Below are 18,128 nucleotides of genomic sequence, written 5' to 3' on the forward strand. Positions count from 1 at the left end.
TCCGGCGTGCATGCCGGCGCGGGGGCCAGGGAGACGGCGGCGATCTCGTCGTACGCCAGCCCACTCAACATCTCCGCCAACGGGAGGGAGCACTACGGCGCTCGGGGCCTCGGCGGGTCGTACCACAGCCCCTACCCGGCTTACATGAGTCCGAACGTGGGCGGGACATGGTCGGCGTCGCCCTTCGACAGCCCCGTGCTGCACGGTCTCCAAACCGGGGCGCCTCCGGGCACAGCACGGCACCCGAACATAGGTGAGCGAGAAAGCAAACTGCCAGTAGCCTAAAACTTTTGTGTTTGCTTTCTTCCTTCTTCTTTTTGTTTAACCAAGCTGACTTGTTAAAGTGTGTAGCTCTTCATATAGTTGTTGTTTTGGTCTGACAGACTTGTGCGTAAAAGGAAGCGTTTGAGCGTTTTGAGCAAATGTGACAAATCATCGTCTTCATTATCACCGTAATGAGAGAAAAGTGGAGACCAGATTGATGAATTTGTTTGGTCCATTCATTTTGTAAGGGCTGGTGTGAAATTAATTACTTACCTGCACTGATATCAAAGGCCTATACCCACACACTTGATGAGACAAATTAGGCAATGTTTGAAAACGTGAATGCCTTGTTGTAAAATCGAGACTTGTTCCATGGGAGAGAGAAAAAACAAGACTAGAACATGGTGTCTTTAGGGCTGTAAACTAAAATTTGGTATTTATCACAACTAACTTTTGGAGCCAATCTTTGTAGGCTGTGCAGTTCCAGCCAGATTAATGTAGCCTAAAGCAATCTTATTTTTCCAGATGACACAAATTGCACAATAAAAAAAAACAAGTAGTCTACAATAATCTGGAACACTGCCAGTTTCGTCCCAATAGGATAATTCATTTATTTTATAGGCTATTACATTTGGAAGGAGGGGCTAGATTATATTATGCTGTGTTTTTTAGAAAACAACATCTCAAAATTCGAAATAATTTCTATAATTTCACTAGTTTTAAATGGGCAAATTCAATTAACCCTGAAGCCAACGTCATTTGAATCACTGCCTATATTTTATGGGAGAAAATAGATTTGACAGGTGAAGTGAATTGCAGCCACATCAAGTTGCTGCAGGCTGGTTACTCTGCAGATCGAACATTATATGAAACGCGTGCAGCCTACCTGAACGAAAATGAGATAGGACGTTGTAATAATCCAAATAATATGCTAATCCATATGATGGGAGATAATCAGAATAAGGTCGCTGTAAACTGCTATTGTATACACTGCAGACACTTCAGTTTCGAAATGATTATATTGTAATGGGATAATGTGCGATTTTGCAGTTTATGGTGGAGCAGCTTGTCACAGGTGGTTTTGGAAGTCTGGTTCACACAGGAACCAGAAGAATCCAGGAGCATGAGAATTTCTCCATGTGGTTCAAATAAGCATGGAGCATGGTTTCTTCTAGGCTAGCTATAGGCTATCGAAATTGGCTATTTTGCATGACCCCCCCTCCTTTGCCCAATTAATATCAACCAATAATAGATTGGAGACCGTTTCGAAGTGCATGGAAACCTGTGTGGTTGGTTCTTGAAAGTAAATGTGTTTTAGGATGTTTTTGACAATCCCAAGTCGTCATTGTGGACTCATACGACCTATAGCCTACCAGCATTCTTTGCGAACATATTATAATACATTTATAGTATAGGCTTGGCTTGGCTATTTAGGTTATTTTTATGACTTGCATTGAAACTTTTGGGTGCAGATAGTCTTCATTGTTACTGTAATATTCAGTGTTGGGGGTATATATATATTACTTTTAGCAGTAACTCAGTATAACTTATTACTTTCAGTAATATTTCAGTACTATTATACCAGTTACTTTGTCAAGTAACTCAAGTTACACATTGAGTTACATTTAAATCAAAGCACATATTTAAAAAAGATACAATCATTTCCTAATCAAACTGCGTGTTTTTATACAAATAACCACTATAGATGACAATAACAAAGGAAAATAATAAAATGTTGAATTTTGGATGGTTTACACTGACTTCAAGGCGGTTGAAATTATTTATCAGGATGGTTCCGGGGCGGCGATGTCATTCTGCTACTGCTGTTGTTTTAATGCAAAAGTAGTGTAATAAGTAATGATTACTCTACACAGAAAGTAATATTGTAAAGTAACTTATTACTTTCAAATCAAAGTAACTAGTAATATGTACTATATTACATTTTGAAAGTAACTTGCCCAACACTGGTAATATTTGGGTGAACATACATGATGGGTGTAACAGTTTACTACATTTATAGTATAGTTAGTATAGGCTTGGCTTGGCTATTTATAGGTTATTTTTATGACTTGCATTGAAACCTTTGGGTGCAGATAGTCTTCATTGTTACTGTAATATTTGGGTGAACATGGATGGATGGGTGTAACAGTTTACGCTGTTTAACTGGGTTATGGAGCAGATGGCACCATAATAAAAGTTCAATAAACTTAATGTTGAATATACTACAAGTCATTGAGGAGCAGCTATATGAAGATACAATTAATTAATTATTTTTCAGTGACCTGCATCTTTATTATTTATTTTGATTACTTATTATTCTACTATTTTAATACTAAAATAATTGTAATACTATATTAAAATCATCTTGAATCTTGAATTATGTGTTCAATTCAGAGAATTATTCATGTGGAACAAAGCTAAATCTGAATCTTCAATGTAGATCATATATGTCTCCATGATGTAGATCTGATTGTCTATCTGCAGGTTGCACTCTGGACACTGTGATCAATATCACCATAGGATCACAGAGATTTCACAACACAACACATTGATTTTGCTTGGGTTGTCAGTTTTTAGACAGCTGCATCTTGATACAAGTTGAGCCCATGCATGTTGTCTATGATGTTGTCTAATGATTAAAAACAATTTCAGCACAACACCTAAGCCCAATTCAAAGTAGGATCATTCTGAAACATGTTAGTTATTTGTATGAGCAACCCTTGTGGTTTATCACATTATAGGTTGATTAACAATGGATTATTTCCACCCATGATTATTCCATATCAGCTGCTCATTCTGGCTGACATTTGATAAGCATAATGTGTGTAATTTAAAAGCAGTTTATGTGGTGATTATTCAAACAATAGTCTCAACAGTCACATCGACAAGGCCAGAGAGGAAGAAACGATCAGGCCCTGAACAGTGCAGCAGATAAGAGCATTGATCTGATCTGACCTCTTCTCTATAGTCATTAAATTCACTGCAGAAGGCCGTCCATCAGCTCCTATAGGAAAATACTTTACAGAGTTACAATAACTGGCTTCTCTTTGTTTTACAATCACATCAAATGGAATCTCAGTGATGTTTGATTACATCATTCAGCGGTGGAGTGAAAAGTCTATATTGTCCCTCTGAGTCTGGTTCCTTCTGTGGGAAGGGAAACTCTCATTGTGGAGTATACCTTTTCCTCTGAGAACGCGAAAGTGACAAAAACATCTAAACAAAGTGTTTTAACAATACGTTTAACCATAATAGTCGTCACATTAAACATGATCAGTCTATATGTATTTTGCATTATCACTTTCATTCCTGATATGAGAAAGAAATCACTAATGTAGGCTAATTCAAGCTCTAAACTCCAATCTAATATCTTTTATAGCCTACATTTTATATCAAATTTGTTTATTCACAATATTCACGTTAGATTAATTTGCAGATTGAAAATAAGTTTTTATGACCCAAGATCTATCTTAAAGAAAATACAAACAACAACAACAAACAACACATTAATAACCCATGCATAATTATATGCTTTTAATCTTTTAGTCCAGTGTATCGTTCTCAAAGTGGGGTTCGGGAACACCCAGGCCCAGGGGTCCTTGAGGGTGTTTTAAGGGGTCCCATAAGGGGAATAATTTATTTTCACTATAATTCCATCCATAATACAATGGCAGAATGTATATGGCTAATTTGGCCATGGGTTTCATAGCCTAATAAAACATCCAAAAGCAAAAATCTTATCAGACGGGGGACCCATGGGACAAAATCCTATCAAATGGGGGTCCGTATAGCGTTAAAAAGTGAGGACCACTGTTTTAGTCAGCCCTTCTTCCAAGAAATGCAACAATTGCATTGAGCTAAAAAAGAGAAAAAAAGTTCATACATACATTATTGAGATGTTAAAATGGATTGGTACTCTGAGTAGAAAAAAGTAAGATAAATTATGCTTCAAATGTTAAGCTTATCACCAACTGTTCACCCCTTTATCAGTCTTTCTTACAATCTTCCACAAATTGGGAAAAATGTTTCTTCTATGTAAACAGCAGAAACATACCATGTCCATCTAAGCGACCCTTAAATAATTATTCTGGATAAACATTAGGCTATCATTTCCAAGAAAGAGACAGCAGAAAGAAAACAGTTTCTAAAATCCAATATATCTGATGTGAATAAATTAAAGTCAAATGCTTCTGCCTGCTTCAACCACAGAAAGATTAATTAATTATTCTGATAACATTAGACTCTCTCCCATTGCATCATGCTGCCAAGTATCACATTTTACAGAAATTAAATCTGGTGGGCAATTTAAGTAAACAGACTACAGTTCAAGTGCAGCATATTAATTGTATTTCCACATTTCCTCAATCCCATATACGTCAATACTGTAATTCCATCTACAGTGGGCAGATTGTGGACTTAGCCAGTTAAAGTGAGTGTATCGATTGCACCTGCATGACTTCATATCACTGCCAAATAAGTGACACTTTTAAACGGTTTTCACCCTTGGCCTTGCAGAGCGTACGCTGATGACGGCATTCCTAAACTGTAGCCTATACCCACAGATAAAGACCAAACTCTGACATTTGCGCAGGAGAAATTAATATCCCCCCTCAGATAGACAGATAATATTTGTCTTGTGTTTCTGGATTGTGTCGGCTACCAGCTCGCAGCTCAAGGTCAGTTCGCCCAGCTGAGGCATGTTGTCGTCGATTTTGGCCCTCAACCTACAAGCCTACATAATGTCCATCCACATTTCAGAGTCATTCGTATCATTTGAAGTAATAATTATGGGCAGCAGTGAAGGGTGGCTGCAAGTCAAAGACACATGTGAATTAAATGTGACAGTTGAAAAAGTCAGTTTACCACTGATATGCTCAGCATAATGACAGATTTTGCTCATTGACAGTTTAAATGTGTTTTTGCAAAACTCTGCTGGATGGAGAAAAGGCCAAGCTGTCAGGTCCACACTGCAGATTGATGTCTTACCATGAATGGCTAAGTGGTTCTTGTGAAGCTGCAGATTACATTCATCAGATGTCATGGGAGGGAGAGAGAGAGAGGGAGAGAGAGAGAGAGAGAGAGAGAGAGCGGGAGAGTGTCAGAGAGAGAGAGAGAGAGAGAGAGAGTCAGAGAGAGAGAGAGATGTGATAGACACAGAGTCTCCATTTGAATGTGATGGAGCTCTATTCGCCTCTATTTCCAGCCTGGCTCTCTTATCTCAGGGGGAGCTGGGAGATAAGGAGGGATTCCAGGCTGCTGTTGTGTGAGTCTCTGCCGTCACATGGGGTAACTGCACCTCCCACTGGTTTAGAGATGTCATTGCACCAGATGATCACATTATCCAGTAGCCAATAACCTGACAGGGCCAATTCCAGAATGTTTATTAAAGAGAGTTGAAATAATTATCGGCACTTTGTGTGTGTGTGCGTGTGCGTGTGCGTGTGTGTGTGTGTGTATGTGTAAAATAATCTCACTAAGAATCACAGAAATACTTGGGAATATATCAATCACACCACACAGATCATAACAAGTTTGGCCCTGAGCTATAAACCGCACCTGGCTAAATGTTGCAATACTTGCAAATGATATGAAAGTCAAATTGTGAACAGAGGTGGTGGTGTGCTCTGAGGATTGTTCTGGTGTCTCAAGGAAAATGAACGTAGGTGCTCTTGAAGAAAGGGTTCATCAATCAATCTCTTCATTAAGACCCGGGTGTGTCATTGCATCTAATTTGAAAATCCAAAAAGTTTCCCTTTGAAGGAGTCCTGTTTCCCCTTGAGGAGGTGTGTCTTCCAGTGCATCCAGTGTGATTCAACACACCTGAACTCCCTCACCAATTAGGTTTGGGTGACACCCCAAAACCAAGCACATTATTTCTGTCCAGCCTGTCTGTCCTCATTGTAACCCTGATGAAGACCTTGTCGGTCGAAACCGGTCATTTTTTTAATTGTTAATTGTTCTACATGTAAAGCCATGCAATAATAAAGGCTTTTTTAACTTTAAATTAACTAGTTTTCCTTGCTCCATGTACGAGTGCCTGAAGCCTGCCTTTTGCTCCAAAATGATATGAAAGTCAATTCAGTAGTAGGCTATACGTCGTGTTTCTGTAATAACGTATCTGAGACTCTGAGCTGTTACTGTAAAGCCCACCCTGCATCTGGTACTGTAAAACAAACTCATAATTATTTGCTGCTGTGTTTGGATGAACCCTTCTTATCATCAACTTTTCAGAGACTAAGGAAACATGTTGGTATCAGCTTGACCACCATGCGTTGTTTAGTTTATATCCAGTGCGGGTTTTGTAATGGTTTCGGAAGTCTGAGGGTTGTAAGATTTGTTTCAACCAATAGAAGTCAGTGTTGGGGAAACTTTAAAACTGTAGTTTACCAAACTACTAGCTACATCACAATGAAAAGTAGTTAAACTACATCTTAACTACTCAAAAAAAAATGCTTGTCAAACTAAAACTACTACTCTTCTACTTTCAAAAAGCAACTACATCAAACTACACAGGACATGATCACAATCTGAGTCTGGAATCTCATATTGCTACATGGAAGTAACTGAACTGACAGGGAGTAAAGTGTAGGGGTGTGTTTGATTTAGGGACTAGGGCAGGCCAATCCCCACTTTAAGCATCATGAGGATGTGTTTTAAGGAGAGGATAGGCCAGGCCCAGGGAGCAATTGTTGAGGTGGAATCAGGAAAGTGGTAAATTTCTAGGGAAATCCAAAGTATTCGATCGCAGACATCTTGGCTACAAACCACAGGTGATTTTAATCAAAGGTGATTGTCATTCAATGATAACTGTGGCCAATGAGCTGTGGCATTGTGCCATATTGTATGGCAAATAACAGCACGAGAATATTATGAATCTTTCAATTGAAGTTAAAACATTGTAACCACCAAACTCGCATGACAACAGCAAAATACTGTTTGACCCAAGTCTGGCTCAATGTAAAAAGAGAGAGAGAGAGAGAGAAAAGACATAGATTTGAAGTTATATAACTTATTTTTCCTCTTCGTTCCCTGCCCCGCCACCCCTCTCTTTCTCTCTGTCTCTCATCCTGCATCAGACCTGTTTGATGACTTTGCTGAGGGGCGTGAGTGTGTGAACTGCGGGGCAATGTCGACCCCCCTGTGGAGGCGGGATGGTACGGGCCACTACCTTTGTAACGCCTGTGGACTGTACCACAAGATGAATGGCATCAACAGACCGCTCATCAAACCCCAGAGGCGACTGGTGGGTGACCGCAGGACACACATCTCACTTTATACTCCTTCACTGGATATCTGTGAAATTGTGAAGTCATAACAATGACGTGTGATTCAGCTTACTTGAATATATTTAATATGATTTAATGGTCTTGGGAGAGGAAGAGAATGCCACTTGCACAATGGGCAGGGAATACATTTTCTTAAAATATAATATAAGATGCTATGACGCATACTGAGAGCTGACATCATAATAGATAAGTTGATAGAGAATGCTCATAATAGATAAGTTGATACAGACTGCGTAGTCACAGTAGCTGCAGTACAGTAAGTTGTGGCACAGAGGTTACATTGTGTGGGATGAAAACATCAGAGATAGTGTGGAGACACTGGTATAGGTCAAGTCAGAGGTCAGGGCTTAAATACAGTCAAAATAGAGGAGCTGTTATCCAAGGAAAGGACGTCAACGACAGATAAAGACACGGTCATGTATGATGTTCTTCTAAGGATGCAATACAGACAGGAGGAGAGTACAGTCATGTACAGTATGGTGTTCTAACAGTGTTGGGAGTAACTAGTTACTGTAATTTAACTACTTCTTGCAGTAACTAGTAATCTAACTAATTACTTTTCAAATTTAGTAACTCGGTTACAGTTACTAAAATAGTAACTGGGCTAGTTACTTAAGGACATGAAAATAACTGACAACTTCAGAGGATTATCTGGTTTCTGATCTGCAGACCTAGTCCGGGGAGAGAGCTGCAGCTGCAGCCAGAGCCCCAGAAGCTAATTACCTTGATAGGCTATAAGCCTCCCCAATAAGTGAATGTTCAATGCCACACTGTGGCACAGCAACACTAACATAATGTGTGCATTAATAACAATCGAATCAGACTTTTAAAAGTAAGGCAAAAGTTACTTTCCCTAGTAACTAATTACTTTGCGGTAAGTAGTCACTTTAAAGTAATTAAATTACTTTTTGAGAGAAGTAACTAGTAACTGTAACTAATTACCAATTTTCAGTAACTTGCCCAACACTGTCTTCTAAGGATACAATACAGACAGGAGGAGTACAGTGTGTGTATGAGGCTACATATGATGTGTTTATGTATTTAAATGAGTAACTAAAAGCTTTGAGGGGGTGGGTGCTGATCAGTCAAATGTTCTCTAACATCCAGTCTGCGTCGAGGAGGGTGGGCCTGGCCTGCACCAACTGTCACACCACCACCACCACCCTGTGGAGACGAAACGCAGAGGGAGAGCCTGTCTGTAATGCCTGTGGCCTCTACATGAAACTCCATGGGGTAAGAGACAGAGACAGAGAGAGGAAGAGGAGGAGCGAGTGAGTGTGATCGGCCTTGAAGAAATCTTGCATCAGATTTTTACTTGAACTGAAAGCTGACATTTTATTCGCATATTTTTGAGGAAAATGTATGGCAAACACATTTTGTCCCACACATTTTCCTCAAAAATATGCGAATAAAATGTCAGGTTTCAGTTCAAGTAAAAATTTGATGCAGGATTTCTTCAAGGCCGATCGATCACACTCACTCACTCGCTCCTGCCCAGTAGCCCAGTAGCCTTTCCCCGCCTCCAATTGACCATGCACTGTCGTGTGTTCTAGCACTGCCACAGCCTCCAACAGTTGCATTACAATACTTGAGTCTGCTGCGTGACTGAAAGGCTGTTCCTTTGTCTCGGTGTGTCACCAGGTCCCACGACCCCTGGCTATGAAGAAAGAGGGGATCCAGACCCGCAAACGTAAACCCAAGAACCTCAACAAGCCCCAAACCGGTCAGCTTCAAAAACACACACTTTATGTTTGTGTGTCTGTGTGAAAAGAGTGGAAGGGAGGGGCCTGATACAGGGTTCCCAGTCATGGAAAACCTGGAAAAGTCATGGAATTTCAAAAATCTCATTTTCTAGGCTTGAAAAAGTCATGGAATTAGCAAAATCCTTGAAAGTTTTGCAAAAGTAATGGAATTTTGTTGTGTGTAATGAAATGAATTGTTACAGTAATATTCCAAGGATATTAACCTTCCATGTAAAGTAACATAATAATAATAATAATTTATTTTCTGTAGCTGTTGACATAACGGAGCTCTAATATGTGTCCATTTTAGTGCTTCTTGTATTTTATATGAATATTTTTATGGAAAATGTGTGTTTTATTTCAATAGCTTCCATGTAATGTGAGGCAGTGACTCTCAAGCACTATTCAGAGTTACCGCCTCGCATTACATGGAAATTATATAATGGATCCTTGAAATGGTCTTGGAAAAGTTTCAAAATGTCATCCATGGAAATGTGTGGGAACCCTGGCTGCTTATAGTTGTTGCACAAGTGTATGTGTAACTGTAAGTCTATGTAGTCTATGTATGTGTAACTGTAAGTCTATGTAGTCTATGTATGTGTAACTGTAAGTCTATGTAGTCTACGTATGTGTAACTGTAAGTCTGTGTAGTCTACATATGTGTAACTGTAAGTCTGTGTAGTCTATGTATGTGTAACCGCGCTCCTCTGCATCGCAGGGCCTCCAGGCGGTGAGGGGACTCCAGTCACCCCCAGCAGCACTCCTCGCGCCCCCCTCACCTTGGAGGAGCCCCGCCAGATAAAGACGGAGCCCGAGACGACCAGCCTGTACGCACACCACAGCACACACACGCAGGTAGGCTGGGACACATGCACACGCACACTCACACACAAACACAAACACACGCACACACACACACACACACACACACACACACACACACACACACACACACACACACACACACACACACACACAAACACACACACACACACACACACACACACACACACACACACACACACACACACACACACACACACACACACACACAGGTAGGCTGGGACACACCACAGCATAAACACACACACAGGTAGGCTGGGACACACCACAGCACACACACACACGCACACAGACACACACACACAGGTAGGCTGGGTCACATGCACACGCACACCAACACACACACACACACCACAGTGCACGCGCACACACACACACACACACACACACACACACACACACACACACGCAGGTAGGCTGGGACACACACCACAGTGCACACACACACACACACCACACACACACACACACACACACACACACAGGTAGGCTGGGATGCTCTCGTGCATGTGTACAAGGTTCAGTTCACCCAAAAATGAAAATTCTGTCATGATCTACTCCCCCTCATGCCAGTTGAAACACAGGTGAAGTTTGTCCATATACTGTAACACACAGGGAGGTTGCCAGCACAACTCAAGACAAAACCAATCACCATTGACTACAGTTGTAGTCAAGGGTGATTGGTTTCGTCTTGAGTTGTGCTGGATCATATGGACAAACTTCACCTGTGTGTTTTGACTGGCATGATGATGAGGGTGAGTAGATCATGACAGAAATTTCATTTTTGGGTGAACTGTTCCTTTAAAACACACACGGAAATACACACACGCAGGCAAGCAAGCACTTACATTCATTCATACGGTACACACACGAGGAAGTCCCTATGATCTCCATGTCAGAGGAAGTACTAACGAAAGCACTCGTCTACTCTGCACACACACAGAAGCACAGGTTGCACCTAAAACCAGTCCATATCTCACCATCCTCCTGTGTGTCCCTGCAGATCTCAGCCCTGCCAGCCTACATGGTGGCCCAAGGAGGGGCCATTCCCCTCAAGATGTCTCCCGGTGGCCACAGCGGACCCTCCAAAGCTGAGCCCTGGAACAGCCTAATTCTGGCCTAGAAGATCTTACCACCCGCCGTCTCGCCCCAGGCTAGACACACACATGAAACTCTCCTGAGAGACGTGGTTATCCTGAAAGACAGCCGGGTGTCTCTGGCTGTGTGAGATCACTCCATCACACTGGACAGTGCCTTCATTTCAAAGCTCCAGGATGAAAACGTGGAAGCTGACACAGAACTGGAGATCTTAAACAGCGCCGCGCGGGTCGGCCGGTCGCCAAAATGTAGAACCAAGGACTGACTGGGGTTTGTGTTAGAGAATCTTTAATGAAACGCTGTGATTAGATCCAAGAAGAAAAGACTAAAGCAGGGGTTTTCAAAGTCTAAGACTGTGGGCCTCCCCTCAGACAAGGCTTGGAAAAATGCGACCCCCATAAGCCACCCACCCTCCCACCTCCATCCCATAGACACTCGACAATTGAGCCAAGATAGCCTGATATTGCTGTTTGACATTATACTTCAGTGTACAGTACCAAATACATCGAAAGTTCTGTCTGAAGGCATTTATTTGTTTCTGGCTCTGGGAAAGTGGGAAAAACAGTAAAATTCCACAAAACTACTGTATCTCTGAACTATCTCGTTCACCAAATCACACACATTTAGGCTATTCTGTGTGATCTCCTTTTGCTATCTAATGTAATTGTCCCCCCACTTCCATGCACTGAGCCTCCCCTGAAAAAGTCTGGATTCCACCTGGGGAGACCCACCTCCCACTTTGAAAACCTCTGGACTAAAGAGTAAATGTGGGGGGGGGGGGGGTTCGCTCTCTGTTCTGTAACGTACTGTAATATAAAACAAAAACACCCCCAACATCATCCAATTCAAATTTCCCTGAGCCAGGTTATTTTTAATTTGGATGATTTGCATGTCGTTAAGGACAATTAGCTGAAGAAATGATGGCCATGGCATCTCAAAGGTAGAGATCTAGCAATTCAACTGCGCATCGCTCAGGCGGCCAGCCAACGTCAGTCCATCAATATGGTCAGGTGAAGTGACTGATGTATGACGTTCTTTTGACATGATGTGAGTGTAATGTACCGTACCAGTGCAGTCTGACAGTGTATCAAATCAGAAGCACTTCTCCTAAGCTTAACACAGAGAGAATGGCTCTTTGCCCATCACTCCTCAAGACTAGCTGTGGCATGGCCTATAGATAGTAATGAATACTACCCTCAACTCACCTGGTGGCCTTATTGTTTCTGGATCACATTCACTGTGCCGTTAACGAAGCAGGCTGCAGTCCCTTTGATTTCAACTCTAACAAATACATTTCAGTATTGACATCTCTTTCAAAAAGATAAACTACCTATAAAGCAAGTAAGTTGCACATGATGGATGTGATGTGGATGGCTCCCTCTGCTGACGCTAGAGCAGACATGCATCCACTAAGGGGAGTTCTCCTTCACTTTTCAGTTGATTTGTACATGGTAAAGCTTTTCTGACTACGTTTTGGGTCGTAGGCTAAAACTAGACTAAGGCTAGTATTTATTGTAGGCACAAATCAAAACCATGCTGTCATCTTATGTATTAGCTGAAGGCTGTTCCATATAGAGTGTGTGTAGGCTAACTGCATGAAGCAGTACACTACCAAAACACTGTGTGCTCTACTTTAGCAATACTTAATGCTTTAATTTGTGACAAGCATGGGGGGGGGGGGGGGGGGTATGTGTAAATGTGGGATACCGCCGCATGTAATTACCAAAATAACAAATATATGAACATATATGTAAAGACGTCACTCCAATATAATTGTTTAATACACCATTGTTCTGTAACAACACAGTGAGAGGAGGACGCGTTTATGTGGACAATCTCAACGTGCACTAACACTGTACTACCTGATGCCGATACCCTTCCTCTGTGTGCAACTGTAGCTCCTCTGAGGAAACTAATAAAGACAAAGACATCATGTCGTAAATGTATTGATCTGTGGGTCGGTGTCACATTCAAGTCTTTTCATCTCCTTTAAACTGTATCATTCCTATTTGTACGTATTCGTTTGCCATCCTTGCGATATCTTCGACAAAGAGCTGGACGGTGCATCGATTGAAGTCGTCAGTCAATTTGTCCCTGATCAACGCTGCGTACTTGTCCCGCACCATGTCCCGCCAACACTGGTGAAAGGCGAGTGTCGCCTCGGCGTGGACACTGTCACACACTTGTGAGCTGAACGTGTAATCGAGCGCGAATGCTCGTCCTCTCGCCAAGTGTTCCCCAAAATGTTCGTGTGCGGCTGAGAGCAGGACGTGTGCGGCTTCAGTCATGGCGTTGATCTCCTGCGTCAAGATTTCTCTCTCGTCTTCCGCTTTGCTTTCTAAAATGCTGTGCATGTTTTTGAAGCAGCTCTTCCACTCCTGCCCTCCTTGCACGGTGGTCATCAAAGGGAATTTCACATTGGCTTGCCCGGATCTCAACAGCTGTTTGACAGCAGAATACAGGTTTTCACAGAATGGATTCAGATGATCCTCGGTGTTTTGCTGAGTGGCTTCTACATAGCTTTTGTGGTCCTGGCTCTGATCTATACAGACCACTTGGCTATAGCTGATATCCCTAAATAGACTTTCCTTGGTTCCTTTGAAGCCCCAGCATTTCACATAGCCAATATGAGTCTTCACTCCATAGAGACGCCACCATTCCTGGGCTTTCTGAACAAGGTTGAGCATGCAGGGCTCGGTGTTTCTAGCCAAACAAGGGCTGTTCATGGTGAAGATGAACACGGAGCAGGCCTCTGACACAGACTCTGCCTCCAGGAGTTCCTGTGTTTGTTGAACGATGAGGTCCTCACTGTGCTCCCCGCTGTTATAATTAGGGTAGTAGGGGCCGTACATGACAACCTCCTCCCGTTTCTCAATAACCGCCCAGGAGTGTTGCTTATCTTCGGCGCCGCATTCCTCCATGATGTCACCGTGGAATTCCAGAAACTTCCTGTTGATCGAGTCTCGGAGGAAGGTGTCATCATCGATGACTTGTCTGAGCTTGAGATGATCCAGTACTTTGTTCACACACTGCTGTGTGTCAGCCCAGGACCACAGCTGCTTCAAGAAGCTTCTGGTGCCGGTTGGATCCTTTGCCTCTCCGTTCAAGCAAGATGCTGGGCGACCCCGGGTCCCTCTGCAACACGGAAAGATCTCACTTTAAAATGTGACAGCGTTCATGGATTATGTTCTCTGTGGAATCAGGAATGACTCGTACTGTAACTGTATACACCACCCAATAAATATATGACCCAGGTTGTGCAATGCCAACCACCATCTGAATACATGTGAAACAATTCCACATACAGTATATATTTCCTAGAATGATATCTTGATGAAACACTGCATTTCAAGTGGTTTAAAAAACAACATGAATTTATTTTCAGATAAAGCACAGAATCTGATTGGATAAAGAGAATATGTGGGGGGGTACTTTGAATGCAATTTCTTCTATTGTGTAAAGCTATTATTCTGGGGGAAATAATAGATGTGTAATTAATTGTTTCACATTTACTCAGATGATGGTTGGCATTACACATTTCAAGTGGTATCTGTTAGTGTAGAGGGAAATACAATTGTGTTCACACTTGTTTATGTACAAGTGATGATATATATGTAAATCTGGCTTTGTACATTATGGATATGATATATATGAGACACATTTTCACAAATCTGATTATCTGAAGTACAGGAAATTGTTGGATATTCAAAAACTCACACCGTTTTTTTGTTTCAAAAAACATATTCACACCCTATGAACGCATAATTCACTATTAGGACAGGACGGCTGCACTCACTTCACCCCGACATGCGTAGTCCTCCTCTCTTGTCCTGTGTCTTTGTTGACATGCGTAGTCCTCCTCTCTTGTCCTGTGTCTTTGTTGGACCTGTGATCGTGGCAGCTGTCCGGCAGATCATTCAAACTTGGAAAACATGTCTTTCTGTACAACGGAGGCTCGTCTTCACATCCATCAAACAGGGAATGTTTACGTTTCAGCCTAGATGAAAAGAAATAGACTGTTAAACATGTCAGAACAGGGAGTAGCAGTGCAATGATAGTTAAATTTAATTGTGTATAGCTTGAGGAGTTCCAAAGAAGGCCATGTAAGGCCATCATCACAGTGTTGTAACTTCGCAAAAACAAAAAACAAAGCAAAAGATGGACAACATGTGCCAACACTTTAAATGTATAAAATGTGTTTTACATCTGCAGCTTTACAACATGCAAACAGTTTGAGCAGTAAGATGTTAGGTTTCAAAACAGTATACATGTATAAAGTCAGAAAATATAAGATGAGGCAATTAAGGAACACACTCAGTCTCTCGTTCAGGCACGATAGTTTCGCTCACTGAAAATGGGTTTACTCACAGGACAAGTTCCATCCAGACGCCTCACTCCAGTCAGCTGCCGCTAAACCAGAACCTGCTGCCCACTGACTCTTGATCAGTTGATGATATTGGAAATGAAGATATCTCAGGTAGAACTCATGGATCTAGGCTGAGACTCCCTCTGACAAGCCAAACGGAGTAGGAGACAGTGGAACAGCTGCCCTCTCTACCTGCTTCCCCTGACATCAGCCTGAGAATGTGCCTACCTTGCCAAGTGTGAGCTCCTCCTGCTCATGCCCAGAGACATGCTTCCTAACCTGCAAACCGCAGGTGCATTACGTCAGTCAATGAATGTGTGTCCCCACATGAACTGCCTTGGTGCATGACTACCTGATATCCAGTCTAGAAAGTTCCTGCTGTTGAAACCTTGAGCAAATTTCATACAATTACAAATTCACTGTTAGTTCTAGGATCAAATCGACTGTGTGCTTTGGTGTATGCCCCAAAATGTGTGTGTGTGTGTGTGTGTGTGTGTGTGTGTGTGTGTGTGGGGGGGGGGGCATCACATGTAGTGCTGCAGACATTTAAATGCCATTTTAATGTCTACAAAACAACTATGGAGTAATGCCATTTGTCTCTTTCAGTGTTGAGCAAGTTACTTTCAAAATGTAATATACTACATATTGCTAGTTACTTTTATTTGAAAGTAATAAGTTACTTTACAATATTGCTGTCTGTGTAGAGTAACTTGTTACTTATTACACTACTTTTGCATTACTTCCACCAAAATAACAACAATAACAGAATGACATCGCCGCCCCGGAACCCATCCCAAAAAATAATTTCAACCATCCAAAATTCGAAATGCTATCCTTTTCCTTTGTTATTGTCATCTATAGTGGTTATTTGCATAAAAACACACAATTTGATTAGGAAATGATTGTATCTTTATTTAAATATGTGCTTTGATTTTAAGAAATTTAATTAAATGTGTAACTTGTGTTACATGACAAAGTAACTGGTATAATATTATGATTATTATGATTGGTAATAAGTTATATTACTGAGTTACTGCTAAAAGTAATATATTTGTAATATGTTACTTTTGTAATGAGTTACCAGCCAAACACTGATCTCTTTGTTATCATTAATATCAGGACGAGTTATTGTCTGTGTGCATAAGACATAATGAAAGTCAATCAATCTCCTGTGTGTTTTGTAATATTTTCTGTGAAACTTGATTAGCTAGTATTATACAAACGTATAGGCTCCTCCAGACAGTATCACTTTGCCACGTCATAATCCTCCTAAATTCCTCATCCGCACCCCTGTAGTTACCCTGTAATTACATGTAAGTAGGAGGGAATTAACATTGCTTCAGAATACACCCTGCGCCCCTGTAGTTACCCTGTATAGGTACCCGATAGTTACAGTATAAGTTCTCCTAAATTGAAATGAAATTTAAATGATTATTTCTCATAGGTCATACTGTCTTCTCTCTACTTATACTCCCACCATGCACTTACTCTGGAGATGATGTGCCACTTGTCCTCTTCTCCCTACTTATACTCCCACCAATATAAAGCCTCAGCCAGGAAGGTGACTTCACAATTGCTCGAGTGACATCACTGATGACATCACAATTGCTCAAGTGAAATCACTGATGACATCACTGACAACATCACAATCGTGACACACCGCCGCCCACACCGCCACCCACTTAGCCTATTTTAACTTCTCATAGGACCCTGTAACAACAGAATAGGTATCCGGTAGTTACAAAAATAGGTATTTTCATGTGTAGGCTACGGAAACACATCACTCACTATAGGCTATTTTAGAGGACTGCTGGTTTCAGTGCAGCAGGCATAACATGTTAGACAGGATCTGGGTTATTAGGCTATACTGTCTGCTTTGTTTTGGATGCTGTAATACCATAAACCTTCTCTCTGAGAATGTAGAGCGCCCAGGCAAGAATATCTGAGACAATGAGTGTGTTTACATGCAAACAATAAACAGATAACTGAGAATAATCAGGTAACTCGAGAAATCCGCTAATAAACAGTTTATTAGTGTGCATGTAAACACACTCAGTGTTTATTACAGTAGGCTATCCAAAACAAAGACATATGACATAGGCTACACTGAAAAATGACCACACACATGTGTATTGCAGAAGGGAACAATGAGGGAACAGATGACTAGTGACTATTATATTATGCACCCCATGAGGAACATTTTTCAAGAAACAGCTCTGCAATACTAATTTCTATAGTAACAAAAAAGGCTATCTGAAAATAAAGAATGACTCAAGTGCTTAAGTGACAGATCCAACAGTGTTGATTACAGGCTTTCAGCTAATTGATATTCTCAGTGATATATTCACAAGTTCATTTCACAAGAATAACAAAATTAGCATACAGTCACACTCACCTTCAAACTTTCAGATGTCACTGTCACATGCTTCGATGACGTCATGTTTTTAAAAGTCAAAAGCCCTATGAGCCAAGCTATTTCTCGCCGGGTGTGGTGGCGCGCGCCTGTAATCCAAGCTACTGGGAGTCTGA

General features: G+C 41.4%; 1 protein-coding gene across 1 annotated transcript in view; it reads left to right on the top strand.

Annotated features, from left to right (window-relative positions):
- The window catches only part of LOC310782129 (transcription factor GATA-4-like), a gene marked incomplete at both ends in the record, with an annotated part of 11,546 nt that extends 288 nt beyond the window's left edge, over positions 1-11,258 (top strand). Inside the window, 6 exons of the mRNA XM_083642820.1 lie at positions 1-253; positions 7,341-7,507; positions 8,658-8,783; positions 9,192-9,273; positions 10,011-10,147; positions 11,139-11,258. The exon at positions 1-253 is cut by the window's left edge and continues 288 nt beyond it. Coding sequence (XP_083498946.1) covers positions 1-253; positions 7,341-7,507; positions 8,658-8,783; positions 9,192-9,273; positions 10,011-10,147; positions 11,139-11,258 — 885 coding nt within the window. The remainder of the gene's footprint in view (positions 254-7,340; positions 7,508-8,657; positions 8,784-9,191; positions 9,274-10,010; positions 10,148-11,138) is intronic.
- Positions 11,259-18,128: the final 6,870 nt, after the last annotated feature.

This window comes from Poromitra crassiceps (genome assembly GCF_964638095.1).
Source record: "Poromitra crassiceps genome assembly, chromosome: 9".
In the NCBI taxonomy this organism is placed as follows: domain Eukaryota; kingdom Metazoa; phylum Chordata; class Actinopteri; order Beryciformes; family Melamphaidae; genus Poromitra; species Poromitra crassiceps.